At 56.8% G+C, this 17,964-nt stretch overlaps 1 protein-coding gene across 6 annotated transcripts in view; it reads left to right on the top strand.

The window, feature by feature from the left end:
* Positions 1 to 17,964, top strand: part of EXD3 (exonuclease 3'-5' domain containing 3) — a 213,660-nt gene that overhangs the window by 176,340 nt on the left and 19,356 nt on the right. For 4 of the 6 annotated variants that reach the window (XM_042052077.1, XM_042052072.1, XM_042052074.1 and 1 more), the window contains one exon: positions 14,147 to 14,479. The exons of the other annotated variants lie outside the window; for them this stretch is intronic. In XM_042052077.1, the coding sequence (XP_041908011.1) occupies positions 14,147 to 14,479 (333 nt within the window). The remainder of the gene's footprint in view (positions 1 to 14,146; positions 14,480 to 17,964) is intronic. 6 annotated transcript variants of the gene reach the window in all.

The raw sequence follows: 17,964 nt of genomic DNA, 5'->3' as shown, positions 1-17,964 counted from the left end.
CTTCCTGTTTCCCACAACACCCTGGGTTTTATCTTCAGTACTGCAAATAAAAACGAGGCAGCCAGCGAGGCTGATTCCCACAGTGCAGCGAGGACTCATCAGCATTTGTTTTCCCAGTGGTTCCCCTCTCTGCAGGAGGATGCCCGGGCCCCAGGATGGGCTTCCCTGGGACACCTCAGCTCGGAGGAGCTCTGCTCTCCCCGCCTGGCAGGCAGGGCTCTGTGTGTCCCCTCCGTGTCCCGCAGGATGGCTCCCGTTGGCCCTCACCGTGCCCAGCTCTGCAGGGACAGGGATGCTGCAGAGTCCCACCACTCTGATCCACAAAAGCTTCTTGGCCACCAGCAGGGAGGAAATGCAGCTGCCCCATGTGCTGGCGATGGGGGCCACGCACTGAAGCACCCTGGCAGGACCCCCACCCCACCTCTGCCAGCCCTGGCACGCAGGAGCCCCACCTTCAGACAAGCAACACCTGCAGTTTTCCAGAGCAAATGTTGGAAGTTTGCAGCATCTGCTCATCATCTTACAGAGTTCAGTGAGGTTTTGAAGTGTGGGATCTATAATTTATCACCTGCATTAAAATAAGGCAACTTATTTAATAGAATTACAGACTGGTTGGGCTGGAAGGGACCTTTAAAGCCGATCTCGTTCCACCTGCTGCCGTGGGGTATTTCTGCACCAGCTTTTCCAAAACAATGGGTGCTTCTCCTCCATGTCACCCTGTTTGCATCACCTGTTTCTAGAGACATGTATATGATTCTACCCTCTTTCCACAGAAGTAACGGGGGAAGTGTAGGTGCTGCATGAATTTTACCAAGCAGGGCAGCTGGCTGGTGAAGCCACATCTCCCGCTGTCCAGGAGGAGCCAGGGACATGGATAAAAAATTCAAGGTTGCCCAATGTGCCATCAAGAACAAAAGAGCATCTCAGCAGAGGCTTGGTGTGGGCTGGCTCTGGAAGAAGCCGTGGAGCAGGACTGGGACAAACTCTGGGAATTTTTAAGCCGGAGGGAATTTCACAGCGGGAGGAAGCAAAGTGGTGGGATGGGGGCTCCACAGCAAAGCTTTTAACTACAACATGGAAAGCTTTAAGTAGTTGTACAGGCTTTTAAGGTGTCTGACCTTTGACTTGTCCAGGGAAAAAGCGGGGAAGAGATTCCTTTTTCCTCTGGAATAAGTCCAGCTTGGCAGCCCGCGCCCAATTAGCAGCAAAAGCCACTAACGACACAGCATGTGCAGCTCCGGCCTCCAACTCTTCTCACAGACCTTGTGAACTCTGGGACTGTTTTCTTTTCAGCCACCCTTTGCCAGCAAAATCCACACACTGGATGGCCTGTCCCAGGAGAAATCAGCTCTGCTGGAGGCTGAACCATTTCGAGGGAAAAGTGGTGCTTTCTGAGTGCTGGGGGGGCTTGTTCTGAAAATCCCTTTCCCTCCACATTAAAGCACTGTCTCTATTGTATGAAAGTGTATTAAAATTGTCAATAGATATAGATATTAGCTCATGAGATATATATATATATATATATATATACACTGTATATAAATGTGTGTGTGTATATATATTTATATGTATTAGATCCCACTGTAATATGCTGAGGCTGTGGAATTTTACTAGAGACTTTGGTAGTGTTCATGCTTAAGTAAAACAAACCAAAGGATGCCCTGGCCCTGGAAATGAGGTTTTGCTTCACTGAGCAGCCAGGGAGATGAGGAGTGAGGGGCTGCTTTCGCAGGGGCTCAGCTGCACTGCCCCAGCCCCTGGAGCTGCACGTGCCTGGCTGCTCACCCCTCACTGGCAGTGGGCCCCTGGCAGCACTGCTGGCTCACTGGGAGCCCCAGACCTCAGGAAAACACCAGAATTCTCCCTGGGAGTGTCACGGTGGCTCCTTTGAGGGCTGGGCTGATGCCGTCAGCTCCCGGGAAGGTCCCTGTCCATGAACGACCATCCCGCTCGGGGCCGGGGCTGGGCCGCAGTGTGACCTGGCCAGGGCCAGCTCCTGACATGACTGCTCAGGATTTTGCTTTTCCCACAAGCAGTTACAGCCCCCATAGACCCTTTCTGGGTGATTAATGACCCTGCTGATAGATTTGTGCCACTGCTTCTTCCTGGGGCTGCTCCTGGGCAGAGCATGTCCCTCTCCCCAACCTTCCCAGGGATGTTCCCAGTTGGCACTTCCCATGAGAGGGGCAGATGTGCAGCTCCAGCGCAGCCTCTGCTCAGCTGGAACCTTGGCAATTCCTGCTCCTTCTTCTCCATCGTTGTGTAACAGCCACAGACCCTGCCAGCCCCGGCCACCCCAATTCCCCACCCCCTTTCCCTCATGTGGCACTCCCCTTCCTTGGAATTGGGTGCACAGCTGGGCCCTGCACAGCTCGTGTCCAAGCCCAGTGACCAGAGTGTGCTGGGGCTCACCAGGACCTGAACCCGTGGGTCAGCACAGCTGGGCCGTGGGCAGGGCCTGGGGACTGCAGAGGGGCTGCGGGCTCGGGCTCTGTCCCTTGGTGGCCACCCAGGCGCTGTGGCCGTGCTGGAGTCCCCACTGCCGAGGAGCTGCAGGCACCCCAGGGAGCCGTGGCCTGGGAGGGGATTCAGGGGTTGTCCTGGCAGTGGGGAAGTGCCGGAAGCTGCCTGGGGAAGGGGATCTCTTGGGAAAAACATCTGGCAGGGATGTTTTCCCTGTGGAAACAGATGAGCTGCTTTCTCTGGAAAAGGGCTCTGACCCAGGGAGTTGCTGCCCTGTGATCCCTCCAGGGCTTTGGGCTTTGCTGGGGTTGTACATGAATTTCTCAGAGCCCCGCCTTTCACCAGGCTTTTTCTCCTTTTCTGCTCCTTTTCTGAATGATTTGTCCCTCAAAAATAAGGGTGACCCCCGCAGTCCTGCCTTCCACTCGCAGTGCCCAGGGCAGAGAACTCCTGGACAGGCCCTGGGAAGAGGGGCAGAATCAGGATTTATTAAAAACCCTAGAAAGCCATTTCACTAAGGCCATAAAACAGCAAGGCAGCTAAAAGCAGATAAATCTACTAATTATTTGCTCATTTAAAAAGCCCTCCAATAAATTCTTTTAAGGTGATCCCATAAATCTCTCCAACACCATTAAGGCCAGTTGTCTTCAATTCTTATCTCCCCCCAGGGAAGCCTTTTATGGGCCTACAAACAGTGGTTTTAGGATCTGTATTGCAGATATAACCCAAGTTTGATGAGATCATCCAACAGAAGTGACCCCTGTTCCCCATGGCAGCAGGAAGCAGCAGGTCCTCCCCGGGGAGGGGGATGATGCCCTAGGACTGGCAGGACTGGCAGCTCTTGCCCTGTGACTCCAGGAGCCACTGTCAGGCTTTCTGGGGGACTGCAGGATGCTGAGACGTGGCCACAGCTGCTACAAATGCCTTTTCTGGGCACTGGCAGCATTTGAGCACCAGTGCTCTACCCAAACCAGTCTCTGCTTCTGTGATTTTGTGATTTGCGCACAAAGGGCTGCGAGTGGGGCTTGCCTTGGCCATGCTGGGAGGACTGGATGAAGCCCAGATGGAAGGGCTGTTTGTTCCACAGAGGCCTTCAGTTCTGTGTGTACGAATTAAAAACTTAAAGGAAAATCATCCCCCAGCCACTCATCATGGGCATTTCCCCACAGGCAAACCCCCACTAAAACCCTGAAATTATGCAAGAGATATTTCAGCACTGAAGCTGCCGGTGCAGGGCTGCTCCATGCCATGGTATCGGGTGCTGCCTTCTGCATCCACCATCACAGCGTCCTTCTTCCCTTCCTGCAGCCACGCTCAGCCCTGCTCAGCCCTGGCACTGCCTGCTTCCATCCCAGGGAGCAAGAGCTGGCAGGGGGATGCTGGCACCAGCATTTCCTGGCTGTGCCCTGCAGTGCTGAGTTCACAGCCCGTTTTCCAGCCAGCACCTGGATCACCAGCATTCAGCTTCATCTGCTGAGCCCGCCCCCCCCCAGCTGCCCCCTCCTGTCAGGGAGTTGTGCAGAGCCAGAAGGGCCCCCCTGAGCCTCCTTTGCTCCAGGCTGAGCTGCTTTCCAGCCCCCTCAGCCGCTGCTCATCACACTTGTGCTCCCACCCCTTCCCTCACTGGAGCTGTTCTTCCCTGGTTCCCCACACCCTGGATGGTTCCCCAAGGAAATGTCAGCAGCAGCTTTAAACTGACATTGGTGCAGAAATTGTCATGAGCCTGATGCCACTGCTCAGCCCCTGTGTCTCAGTCCCCTGCTCTGGCAGCAGCTGCTATCTGGCTTTTATATTCAAGTTTTATTGCTCTGAGATTACAGGCTGTGCAAGGGGGGGTGTTTCCAAATATCCTTCTTTTACGGAGATGATGTGTGGCTTGATTTTATGCGTTTTTCTGATGGCTTGTGCTCTCTGCTTGTGCAAAGCCTTGCATCTGCTTTATGGAGTCAGGCCAGTTCAGCCACTGCCATTCACACCCTCCACAGCCACCCAAGCTCCTATCCCAGACACCCGGCAGTGTAACTGCTCTTTAAAAAAAAAAACAACTGTGAAGAAAACGTTTAATTTTGCATCTCAGCACGTGCAAAGGCCCCGATGTCCTGGCCAGGGCATTAGGCAATCCTGGCTCTCCTGCAGGACACATCTCCATAGGAAGCCTTTCTCCTGGGGCTTGTTGGCCAGGGTGATGCGGACACTGCGGTGGGCTCGCTGGGACCAGCCGGGCCTGGCCGGGGGTGCTGGGCAGGCAGGCGAGCAGCTTTGGCGGGCACTGGGGCGATGGTGACTGGTCCAGGGCCCATCCTGCGTCGCCTGGCCCGGCCCCGGGGTGACAACGGCGATGGCAGCACGGCTCTTGCGGTGTCCCTGCGGCCACCGAAGGCCAGCCTCTCGTGGCCGTGCGGGCTGCAGGGCTGTCCCCTCCGCCGGGGACAGACCCCAGGCCACCTTCCCACGGGCCCGCCCTGCCCCCTCGGCTCCCCTCTGATGTGGCCTCCGAAGGATGCGGTGACGATAAAAGTGATGCCGGCGAGGTGCGAGGGGAGGCGAGCGCTTGGTTTCCTGTTAGCACCAGGGCAACAAGCCCGGCTCTTCCCGGTGCCCGCAGCCAGCCCGCTCCCAGCCCGCTCCTGCACCGCCAGCTCCATTTACAGCTATTTGCTAAAACAACACAGAGTGTGTGAACTCCCTCTAGGCCAAAAATAACTGCCGCCCCATTAACTCCGACTGTTTGTTTGTTTTCAGCTGCTTTCTGCCCTTATCGCGGGAGGGACCCAGCCTGCCGGGGGCACGCAGGACAGTGGGGTGACCACGGGTGGCACCCGCCGTGCCCGGGCTGAGCCCCCTCGCTCCCTGCTCCGGGGAGATCTTGGTGGCTGTGGCAGTGCTGGGGGAACAGCTGGACTCGATGATTTCAGTGAGCTTTTCCACGCTGAATGATTCCATGATTCTAAGGAGGGCTGGAGCCCTTCCCCTTCCCTGCCTTCACTGCCCGCTGTGTTGTGCTGGCTTTAGCCCATGTGAGGGGACATTGAAGGGGCATCTCTGCCTCCCCTGCAATATTCTGCTCTGTGGCTCCTTCTCCATGGGTGCAATCAGTGTGAGGTCCCCTGTGACTTTTCTCTGCCCCTCCTTTTTAAAATCAGTCCATGCCTTTCTGCTTCATGTTTTTTACTGTGTAAGATTTGGTTTCTCCTTCAGTTTTTCCCCTCTTGTGCCTCTGACAATCGTGTTTATGGAGCAGGTTTTGCTGGCACCTAAGAGCACAATGCATGTTGTGCCCTGTGTCCATCTCATGTAACTGCTGTGGTGGGGAGGGGTCTAGCAAAGTCCTCAGCATCACACTGAGGGCGGGATTGGGACATCCAGGAGTGCTGCTGAAACCCCTCACACTGCCAGTGCCCACAGCTGTCCCCAGGAGGGGTCACCTCCCAGCCCTTTAGGAGGTGCAGAATGCAGGACTGCGGGACTGAGCACCTGACAGAGGACAAGACACGGTGCAGAGAATCCAGGGAGTGGGAAGGGCAGTGAAATCCCCTGTTTGTCACTCCCCAGCCACTGCCAGAAAGTCCCTTAAATGGCCTTTTGCACAATGGAAAATAAGAAGTTGTGTCTGTCGTGAAGGAGAAGGGAATATTTCGTAGGCTGGGTGAAATCAGAGCAAGTCACTCCCACGCAGTCACTGGCTCAGCCACTTCTGCATTGCACCCGTGAGCTCTCACCTCTGCAGCTGCTTTGCAGAGCTTTGCCTGATTGAAATTATCTTCACAGGGAGCCAGCCCAGGGAATCCATTAAAAATGACTGTTTACAATGTCCATCCAAGGGTCTCCAATTGCAGTGGACTTTGTGGGGATGAGTCAGGTTCTCCACCCTGGGGAAACACTTCTCCCAGTGAGTTGGGGGAGATTTTGTATTTACCAAAATTTCTGCTGCTATGAGGAAGATCTGGCCCTGTATGGGAAAATGACAGCCTTACCTGGGCACTGGAGGCTCCCTCAGACTGCCAACATCGAAACCATCACACACAAGCACTGGTGCACAAAAGTCTGTGTGATGTCCCCACAGAGACAAAGTGGAAAAGTCAATGAGGAAATGATGAGCTGAAAGAAACCTTATCCAGGAGGCCGTGGGCTGCTGCAAGTCACAAAATGTGGAGTGCAACCCTTTCTCTGGCAATAGCAGTAGCTGTTCAGGTTGATTCATTTGGGCAGAAGCTGCCCTGGACTGTGCTGATCATCCAGGACCTTTTATCTCCATTAGCTTTCCATGGACAAGAATAATAATGGGACTGTGGGGAGCACAGCAATAGAGATTTTCTTCCTGCTCAGGAAGATTTTGCAGTTTGGAGTTTGGATTGTGCAGAATGAGCCACCAGCTCGGGTGTTCTGTTTGCTGACCCTACTGGAATGCTTATGGTTGTCATCAATGTGATTTCTAATTCCAGGAGGTTCTTTTCAATTTTTTCTCTCCCTTACTGACAAACGTTATTCCCACCCAATGTTTCCCCTTACGTGACAGATGAGGATGGTTCCTCACAGCATGTGGCATGTGAGAATTTCTCACCTTGTTTTGCAGTCTCCTCTGGCTCAGACTTGGCTGGTGTCCCTCTCTTCATCAGGCTGTTTGTAATGGCATGGTCGCCCCATCTCAGTCCAATAAAAAGCCTCTTCCAGCCTTGATGTTTCACTAAATCTTTTGGCATCTCACATCTACATTTCCCTGGGGAAGGAAAGGCTTCGGGGGGAACTGAACCCAGCCCACCCCTGTGAGGGGGTTCCAAGGCAGGAGAAGTGCAGGCTGAGCAGGAGGCTGTGGGTGATGCTTGCACAGCACATGGATGCTCAGGTAGGAATTGCATTGAAGCCCGCCAAGCCACAGGATTCTCATCCAACAGCTTTCCATGACTCATGTCCTCAGGAGACCCCAGGCCTGGCTTTCAGAGCTGGGTGTCACAGCTTCCCAGGACAGCAGGTTTGGCCTGGGGCCTGGCTTTTTGTGCTGGGGTACACGTGATGTCCCCAGGGGCTCAAGTGATGGCATTTTCCTTTCAGACTTTGCAGAGTAGAAGGAGACATTTATGGTGCTGTCTGACACAGGAGGTTCCTCATTTCTCATTTCTCCTCTGGGAAAATGTTCAGAGAACAAAAAATAATAAATTTTAAAAGACACAGTAGTCCCTTTTTCTAGTTCTGAGAAGTTGGTTCTATGTTTTCTACAGATAGTGAGGGAGTAGATGTTCAGTGTGTGGAAGAAACCATGTCAGGTGTGGTCCCAAGTCCATAATCTCCAAAGCCTCCAACAACTTGTACAGAGTGAGAGAAACTCTGGAAATAGAGCCCAGAAATGGGCTCAGCACAAATCCTGAGCCTGTGGTGCCCCTGAATGCTGGTCTGTCTCTCATGCTCTGGTGGGCATGTCCCGGGCCATTTCCTTTGGGCAGCAGGGAGCTCTGGGCTGTCCCTGCCTCTCCTGGAGCCTAAACTTCCCCTTCCCTGTCAGATCGAGTGTCCCAGCTCCAGCCTGGTTGCAGAGTGCTTATGGCTGGAAAAACACGGCTAAAATTAACCAGGCACCTTGTACCTCTGGCTTTTGCCCCTGGCAGGGTTTCAGTGTGGCAGCCGCGTTCCCATGGCCTCATCCCCACCAGGATGGAAGGCACCGTGGCTCTCTCCAGTGCTGGTGCTGGGTGCCAGCCCTTGGCATGGGGTCTGGCATGGCAGGGACGCCTGGTCTGATGGAGCCAAGCCCCATTTGGGTGTCTGGGCTCCTGCCACGCTGCAGGCTCACTGCTCCTCTTTCCTGTGGCCGCTGTGTCCCTCACAGTGCCTGGGCAGTGGGACATGGCGAGGTGACAAATCCCCAGACACCAGGGCTGTTATTTATTTACTGCCACAGCCTCGTGGGGCCCCGGTTGAGCCTCTGAGCTCTGCAGCCACTTTGCCTTTTTGTTTTCATCTTCTCACATTTTTCTAGACGCTGTGTTTTCACATCTCCTGTTTGTTTTGAATGCTGGGGGGGACACGGACACACCATGGCGCGTTCCCAGCCTGGCCCACGCCGGGTGACACGCGGCCGGGGCGTGAAGGTGCCTGCTGGGAGCGTGGTCACATCACAGCAGTGAAAGCAGCTGCCTGCAGCCACCCCACTGCTCGTGTGGTCACTGTGACTGCGGCCCCCAGGGAGGGACACGGGGCCGTGTGGGCTGACGCCGGCAGATGAGGCTGAGGGGCTCACGGCCGGGACAGGGGACGGAGGGGGGAGCGGCCCGGAGAGCTCATCCCAGCCGGGACTGTGGGATCCATCCTGCTCTTGCCATGATTCTGTTTGAAGTTTCCTCCCAGTGGCTCCGTTCAGTGCCAGCAGACCCAGCCAGATGGGCAGTGGAGGGGACCCTTGTCCCCAACAAGCCTCAGCTCACAGGGTGGCTTCAGGCTGGGCTGGGCAGTGCAGGGGCCCTGCAGGGACAGCTGTGGGCACTGCTGTCTGTGCTGGAAGCAGCCCCTTGAGCGGGGATTCATCTGTCCTGACTGACTTCCCACAGGATTTGTGAGGCTCCGGTTCTGGGTGATGCTCAGACAGGCTGATAATGCTCAAGGACCCACCAGGACCCCCCACCAGCACCCTCTCCTTAGCCTTTATTTTAAAACAAGGATTTTCATGCCAACCTTAGCAGGTCCAGCACGTGGTTATCCTGTGTCTTGGCAGCAGTGCAGAGAGTCCTCTGGGGTTCAGGCCTAAAATCTGGAGCCTTTTTGAGTACTTTGGATGGTTGTCTGGGTTTGGGAGGATCTTCAATGGGAATGCTGAGATGCTGTGGCTCTGGGGAGTGATGGAGTCTCTGGCAGTGTGTCTCTTTTGGGGTGCCTTGGCCTTGTGCTGGCTCTGAATAGCCAAGAGCAAGGTTTGGGGGCTTCATCCTGTGAGACCACCAGACCAGCTCAGCTGGGAGCATTTGTGCCCCTTCACTTTCCCCCTGCTCTTGTGACACAAAGAGCAAAGCTGCCAGTTTGCCTGGAATGACCTCTGTGCCCTCCAAGCCTAACCCCTTCCTCGGAAAGACAAAAATCCCATTGCCTTGCACCTCCATCTGTTTAGCGAACAGTTTAACCTAACAAGATTAGCATTTGAGGTCGGCTCTTCTGCTTCTACATTTTTCCCCTGCCGTTTGCAAAGAAAACAGCATTGGATTTGGGACAAAAGCTCGAAACCCCTCATTTGTAAGTAGCACAGCCTTTGGAAACTGTTTTGTTCCAAAGTTATCTGGGGAAGGGCTTGTGAATCCTCTCCTAAAGCAAACAGGAGCTGGCCAAGGGGCTCAGCCGCAGGGAGGATGGAGCCCAGCATGGGGCATCACACCTAGAGCTGGGGAAATTCCAGCAGGTTATTCCCCCCGAGGGGGTCTGTGAGCAGAGAGGATGCAGTGGCAGAGAGGGACTGCAGTGAGGTGGCTGAACAGGAGTGAATCAGAACATTCCCTGTTCCCTACAGACACCCTCCAGTGATGTTCCAGCACACACCCCCATCCTGTTGGGAACACATGGGGAGTGCAGGCACATCCCTGATGGATGAAGCCACAGAAGGAGAGGATCGCAGAGTCATAGAATCACAGAATCATGGAACTGTTAAGGTTGGAAAAGACCTTTAAGATCATCAAGCCCAACCATGATCACCACCTTGTTCACCACTAAACCACGTCCCCACGTGCCAGGGGTGCTGACTCCACCACTGCCCTGGGCAGCCTGTTTCGGGCCTTGACAACCCTTTCAGGGAAAAAAATTCCCTAATATCTGATCATGTGAGAGCAGTGGGCGGCAAAGCCGAAGTAACGCATGAGGGTACACAAGTGGATTTTTCAGTGTGTGTTGTTTGCTTGTTCCTTAACCATCAGCACATCCCACCAGGAGCCCCTTCCATCGGGCTGGGCCCGCGGCCCGCCTAGCCTGGCACTGCCCAGGGAGGTGACAGCCTAAAGAGTGCCCAGGGAATCATCATCAGGGTTGAGGCGAAAAGGTAAAGGGTTTGATTTTCATTCCCTGGAACCGTTTTCCCCTCCCTCGTCTCCAGCCCACCCCCTCCCTTTTCGCCACATTGTGCTGAGCTTGAATCGGGCCTTCACAAAGGGGATTAGGGGCTGGTTGCTGATAAATAGGAAAGCAGGTTGGAAGCGTGGGAACCAGCCATGGCGCAGCACGGAGGGACATTCCTGCTCCGGAGGGCCGGGCGGGAGCAAAAGTCCGGGCTAACCCCGGGTCACCCGGGGGAACCCAGCGCCTGAGAAGATTTGTTCGGACACTGGCTTTTGTTGTGCACAGTTCCGTGTCAGCCCAGCGTGGCTCTCGCCGCTGTTGATGGGAAGGAAAGCGCTATTGTCCAGCGCCCGAGGGCCCCCCTTTCACTCGGCGCTTTCGGGGTGACGTCAAGGCGGGACGTGGGAACCCGACCGGCCAGCCCGGAGTGGTCCCGGCTCTGTCCCGGCTCTGTCCCGGCTCTGTCCCGGCTCTGCCGAGGCAAGCGGGGATGCTCAGGGGGTTCCCAGGAGCTGAGCTCTGCTCTCCCTGTGCAAACCATCCCAGCCCGGTGGGATGGATCCTCCAGCAGACAGCTGGGCGTGAACATGGAGGGTGCTTCTCTTTATCTCAGCCCCAGCGTTATCAGAGAAATTTCCCAGAGGAAAGGGGTGATCCTGACAAAAAATTCCTGCTGGGAAACGTCTGCTGGATTGAAAGCGTGACCGCCCAGCCCTGTGAGTCCCAGGGGTGTCTGTGGTGTCCACTCCTGCCCCACCTCACACCTGCTGGGATGTTGGGCATCCCTCATCCTGATGCTTTTAGTCTCCACCTGGAAACCCCAAGAGAGGTGAGAGAAGGGCCCGGGACTGGTCCGACCATTGGTCCAGCTCCTGCTCTGGCCTCTTTTCTGGAAGAGGCCAGGCAGGGAATTTCCCCATGAGCACTGTGGGCTGGTTCCATGAAGCTGCCTGGAGCAGCCAAATGAGGATCAGCTGCTTTGCATCTGGTGCTGAGGCTGGAGCAGCAACACGGAGCATCTGGGGACAGGCAGCACGCCAGAGAGGGAGCCTGCTGGGAAAATCCTTCCTTTTCCCCCTGTGACCTGAAAGCAGGAGCTGAGGGTGACCTTGAATCCTGCCAGTGGTCCTGGCTGGGCTCTGCATGGTTCATCCACCAGCCCAGGCTCAAAAAGGAGCTGAGCACCAAGGCTGGGACTCACTCCCAGCCCTTGCTCCTCCTCTGAAGCCCAGATTTGCTGTCAAAGGCCCCAGCACGGCTCTGGGATCCTCACAGGGTCAAAAAGGCTCAAATGAGCTGAACCAAATGGTCTGAACACCCATATCCATGTGGATGTGGACCAACAGGCTTTGTGTCCAGCTGGGAGGCAAAGGGGCAGAGTGACAAATATTTGCTGCTGGCAGGTCCTGTGTCTGCGTTCCACCACATCAGAGGGGAAAACAGGAGCCTCCCCTATGAGCTGTGATTACCCCGGAGAAATGGGGCAGCTCAGGGCACAGTGAGATCATGGCTGCTTCACTGCTGAGGATGCACACTGCCCTTCCTGAGAAATCTGTGTGGGCAGCTGTGGAAATACTCATGGAGGTCACTTGGGAGTCCAGGAGCTGCAGGGGCAGCATGGCTCTGCTAGGGCTGGGCTGCAGCCAGGGTTTTTCTGAAAGACCTGTGAAAAAAGCGGGAATGACCTCCAAGAAGCTGGATTTTCAACTGGTCTGGGTCCTTCCTGGTGGGTGGAAGAAGCAAGTCACCACCTGGCTGCATTTTTGGGTCCTTGTCCCTGGACATGTCTGAGTGCTGAGCACCTGAGCCGCGGCTGAGCCAGCTCATGGTGATCCTGGGAGAGTGCACGGATGGGGACAAGGATGAGGATAGAAATGAGGATAGGGATGAGGGTGAGGATGTGAATTGGAATGGGAATGGGGACAAGGATGAGTCTTTTTGGCAGGGCCTGTTGCAACAGGACAAAGGGTGATGGTTTGCAACTGATAGAGGAGAGATTTAGATTAGATATTGTGGGAAGCACTTTGCTGCCCGCAGTCAGGAGCACCGGGACACGGGGACACCTGCCCTCATGGCCCCCCCCTTGACCCCGGCCCGGCGGGCTGGTCCTGTGTGGGCACAAATTCACAGAGGTGAGCTGAGTTTGAGCCGACACGCGCGATGGGAGCCCGGCATCATTTGCTTTGCCGGGAGAACCAGGAGTAATCTGGTGCTTCCGTTTCTCCCCAGGCCCCTGAGAGTAGCCAAATTTGGGGGTGCTGAGCACTTAGGCAGTGACTGCAGAGGTGCCCAGTGCCCAGCGTCACCCCCGCCCGGGCAGGACGGGCCAGCGGCCATTTGGCCGCGGCAACGCCGGCCGCAGGCGGGGCCGGGCGGGGGCGGCCGGAGGGGCCCGATCGCACCTCGGCCGGAGATGAAAGAGCCGCGGGCCGGCAGATGAAAGAGCCGGCGGGGCCGCGGCGGGCGAGCACGGAGGTGCGGGGGAGCCCCGGGAGCTGTTTTCCCTCTCATCTCTGCCGCGCAGCAGGACAGCGGCAGCCAGCGCCAGGCGTTCCCAGGGTCCCCTCCCGGCTCCGGGCTGAGCATCCACCAGCGTGTTCGTGGAGCAAGGGAGGCTCCGGGGTGTTTGCTGCAGGAGAGGGGCTGCGGGGTATAATCATCTCTGCTTTAATATTTTTTTGTCATGGGGGGATAATAGTATCTTCTTTGCCTGAGACAGAAGCTGCGGGAGCAGGAATCCTGGGGACAGTCAGTCACCATGAGCTGAGCGGGTGTCCCCTGGGCTGCTGAGGATGCTCGGCTCCAGAGGCCCCTTTGACCTCCTGCGCTGGAGCCGCGTGTGCCCAGAGGCCCCTGCAGGGCAGTGGGAGCAGAGGTGGCCCTGACAGACCGGCACCCTCAGCTTCCCCGGGAAGCCTCGGACTTGGAGCTTTGGACTTTGATGTGCCTTGGGCTCTGAAGCGGAGTCTCCAAGACCAAATGGCAACCTGCTGCTCCCAAAGTATTCTCCCCAGGGATCTGGTGAAGGTCTATTTTTCATTTCTTTGTATCACTTTTGGATGCAAGACTTGTGCAAGGGCCTGGGCTCTTGCTTTGAGGTGCCTCAACCATGCAGGTACCCATGAAATGGGGCTGAGCAGGAGCAGTTCCCACCCAGCTGCTGCCTCCAGGGTAAACCCCAGGTCTGCTCCACCCAGCAGCTCAGGCAGAGCTCAGAGGGGCCCTGTGTGTCCCAGAGTTCTGGAAGGCTGCAGGATTTGTGGTGGGCAGGGGCCCTGACTGGCTGTGGCCACAAGCAAAGGGCAGTGAGGAACAGGGACTGATCTCTGACATGGCAGGACCAGGCTTTGGGGACCTGCAGAGAGATGGGTGAAGATGCTGATGGAGGCAGACAGGTCTCCAGCTTGGCTTCTGCATGACCCGGACTGCTGTGTGCTCATCCCTGCATGGACTGGCTTCAAAAATTGAGGGACTCTCTTGTTGCATCTTAAACTGTTGTGTTTGCAATTTCATTGCCTCAGGGTGGTGTGGTTGGTCCTGGACCTCTTTGATTGGGTTCAAGCAGACCTCGGATGGGGAAGCAGAAAATCCGGAGCCACCCTCTAAACCAGTTGTCTGTTTGTGTCTCCTCTCCTGTTTATTGCTGCTCTCCCAGCAGGTCCGGGGCTGTCCCCTGCCCTGGGGACCGCTCTCTGCATGGCCCCCGCTGGACCCACTGGACACCTGGAGCTGGGGAGCAGCTCTGGGGAGCTGGGCTGGGATGAAGATTCCAGGCAAACCCTGCCAGCTCCTCTCTCGCAGCTGCAGCACGTCTAACAGTGCTCTGCCTGCTCCTCCCTGGGAAATACCAGCCCTTTCAGGACCCGTGGGCTTCGGTTGGCACTGGGAAGCCTGGGGACAGTGGCCTGAGGGACAAGGGTCCCAACCCTGCTCTGCGCCTCCCCCCTGCACCAGCTCTCCCTCCTCTTGCCTCGTCCGCCCCAGGCGCTGGGTACGGATCTCCTCTCACCTTGCCCTGAGCTTCACAGCCATGGCCCTGGCTCAGTTCCTGGCTCAAAGGTGCTTCTGAGCCAGGGACAGGCAGCAACAGCTCACCCACGTGTTTGTCTCCATCACATGGACACCTGTCAGGGTAGGGCAGGCTTTGCCCTCACTTCTCAAGCACCAAGGCACCTGTGTCAGGCGAGGAACTAAACCCACCCCAGCTTTCCCAGGACACTGAGAGTGAGCCAAGAGCTTTTGAAACCAGCCCAGAATCACACTGGGACAGAGCCTGCGTTATTGTGTCTTTGCTTCCCTGTGAATTCCAGTTCTCTGACATGTTTAGATCAAACCTGATGACCCAAATCTGACTGCAGCAACTGAGAGGGGAAATGACCCTCCAAAAAGAGCAGCCCAAAGAGCCCCCGCATGTGTTCCGGGCCACCCCGGGCCGCTGCACCCGTGCACAGAGGAGCAGCCAGGCAGCACCAAAGTGATTCACCAGCTTTAATTCAATTACTTCGCAAAGCAGCGCGAGGCCAACAGCACCTCCAAGGACCCACAGCAGCGGGACGGCTCTGCAGGCTCGGGAAGCTGTCACTGACAGCCGGTGGGAAACACTGGGGCCAATAAACCTGTGAGCCATACAAACCCACCTGCCTGTCTGCACCGGGACCCGCCGATGGAGCTGGGGGAGCACAGGGGAACCCCAGTGCTGGGAGTGGGCCAGCAGCAAGTTGGGGGACCTGGAAAAGCCTCCCAGCCCTTTGGGGCAGGAAGGCTGTGGAGTCAGGGAGGAAGCTGCCTCCAGAGCTGACTGGAGGTGGAGGTAGGCATGGGAGGAAACAATAGAGAGGAGGGAAAAGGACTCATCCCTCATTCCTCCTGCTTCCCCCGATAGAAGCATGGACCTAGTTGAGGTTCCAAGGCAACGTGTGAATCTGGAATTTGTGGGGTTTTGCAGGGATGTGTTCCCCCCCAGGTGTCGGGCTCCTCAGGCATTCAGCATCTGCTGTGCCCTTGGGCACCTCTCAAGCCCACTGCCCCAAGCTGTCAAGGGTATCCAGCCAAAAATGGGGCAGAGCAGGTATCGTTAATGTGAAAAAACCAGAAAAACCCTTTTCACTTCAAGACCTCTCCTCTGGCCCTTTCTTTATCTCAGCATTGAGCAGCTGCGATGCCCGAGACAGGCAGAGAGTCCCGGTCCCGGGTGATGCCTGTCCCATCCCTGCTGCTGCCGTGTTCCCAGGGAGGCCAGAGCTGCTGTGCTCAGTGCTCATCTGGCCGTGCTGGGTGCTGAGCTGGGCTCAGCTGTTGTGCAGACGGCTTTTTCCATGGCCCAGTGATGCTTTCCCGGTCTCGCTTCCCACCTTTCAGGGTAGACTGAAGGGGGGTGGGAGTTTCAGATGTTGCAAAGCCTGACCTGCTTTGGTCAGTGGTGGGAGAAAAACCAGCCTGAGCCCTGCAAACTGCCCAGGGGGAGCCTGGGGGAGCTGATGAGGGTCTGCCAGCCTGGGGACAGCTGAGACAGTGTGCCCTGGTGGGGAAGGGCACACCCCAGGGCAGGGAGTCCCCTTGCAGCCCCACCTTCAACCCCCCACCCTGCAAGGGGGGACAGGCTGGGGGGACCCCAGGCACCCCGGGGCCTGGAAGAAGGATCCCTCACCCTGGGGAGGGTTCTCCTGCCCCACCCCAGTGGCCTGTGCCCGGCTTGCCCCCACCCCCAGAGCCCCTTCCATCCCCTTGCACCCGCTGGGCTGGGGCATGTGGGGGTGGAAGGGGCTCTGGGGGTGGGCTGGCCCCGGAGCCCCTGCTCAGTGCCGTGGGGTTGGGTTTTCCCCACTCCTGGGAACCAAGCGTCGGCTTTTGTTGGCAAACAGAGCGTGGCTTTCATGTGAAAAGGTTAGTACAGTATGTGAGCTCCTCGGGAAGGCACAATGGAGTCTGATTCTCACACCCCGGGACTGTGAGGTGATGGCAGCACGGGAGAAGGGTATTTCACACCTTCGCCTTGGGAACCTTTTCCCTTCCCAGACGGAGTCCCCCGCCTTGCCAAGCGCAGGGAGGAGGAGGAGGGCGGTGCACCGCCTTTGCCCCCTCTTCCCTCGCACCCCGATCCCATTCCGCTGGCACTTGCATCCTCGCAGCCAGCGGAAGAGCCTGGGAAACAGTCGGACAATAATTCAGGATCTGGCTCCCTGTCACCGGCTCGTGGTGTCACAGTGTCCCCAGCTGTGGGTGCACAGGGAGGCTGTGGGTCGTGGTTCCCGGTGGGGATGGGTCTCTGGGGGGCCACACGGATGAGCCCCCTTGGTGTGTGTGCTGCCCGGGGGGTGGGTACCCTCAGTCCGTGTCCCCAAGGCTGTCACCTCCCTTGCCGCCTGGCAGCTGTGTCTGTGCTGGGACTGGGGCTCTCGGTGCCACCTGGGGCACCTCCAGTGGATCAGGATTCAGGAGCAGATATGTCCCACAAAGCCTGGACAGTGCAGCCCAGGTGCTGCACAGGGACGATGTAAAGACCCTGCTGCCTGCCTCACTTTTCCTAGAAAAGTCAAGATTTCTTCCTAAGTCCAGCCTCCCACCCCATCCCACTGCAGTGAAGGAGGAGGACAAACCCTGAGCATGTGGCGCCTGGGGACAGCCCTGCATGTGGCTATGACCCCCTCCAGGGCTGTCAGCCACCCACAGTCACATGCCAGCGGGGGGACCAGATACAGGTTGGTGTTGCCATTTTCTTAGGGGTGAGAGCATCCAGTGAGGGCAGACACAGCACCAGGGTGAGGGTTCCCAGGGGTGATGGCCAGCACAGTGACAGGAACCCCGGCCCTGGAGCCTCAAGGGGCCAGGATGAAGCTTGCCCAGGAGCTGCTGCTGCTGCTGCTTGTCTGACTGGGGGGGTAGAGCTGGATTAAACCCGTGGTTGCTGTAAGTATTGAGGGAGTTCAATTCAGACTGCCCATGCAGGAGCTGGAATGTCCTCAGAGCAGGAGAGACCAGTTCTGCCAAATTCCACCCCATGGGATGCCAAATTACAAGTGTCATTGCTTGGGCTGTCACTCCGCTCCAAGTCTTTCAGGACAGACACCTTCCCACTGCTTACTGATCCCAGAAGTGGCACATTTCTGGAGTAATCCTTTCCTGGGTGACCTGGTTCTGATGCTGAGGTTGCCCATGGGAAACCAGCAGCTCCCCAGTCCCCAGCCCTGCCCGTCCTTGGTGTGCTGCTCCCGCTGGGCTGTGCTCAGGTGGGACAAGGGATGCTGCAGTAGTTCAGTGCCACTGTGTCACCTCCACGAGGCTGAGTCAGTCACCAGAGCATCAGGGGTAGGATATTTTGGCATCTGGTCTGTGCCTACTAGAAACAGGGTGCTGAGGAATTGCTGCAATTAATGGCCAAAGTCAGTGTTTAATAATGTGGAGAGCTGTGCCTGCTGGCTGTCATCAGACCCACTCTGGGCATGCGGGGGATGTGAGGAGATCTCCAAGCTGCTGTGC

The sequence above is a fragment of the Corvus kubaryi genome, unplaced genomic scaffold, assembly GCF_017639235.1.
Source record: "Corvus kubaryi isolate FWS band 111438036 unplaced genomic scaffold, C.kubaryi_AGA036_p1.0 78, whole genome shotgun sequence".
NCBI classification, from domain to species: Eukaryota; Metazoa; Chordata; class Aves; order Passeriformes; family Corvidae; genus Corvus; species Corvus kubaryi.
Note: the sequence above shows the minus strand (reverse complement) of the source record. Positions and strands in the feature narration are given on the sequence as shown.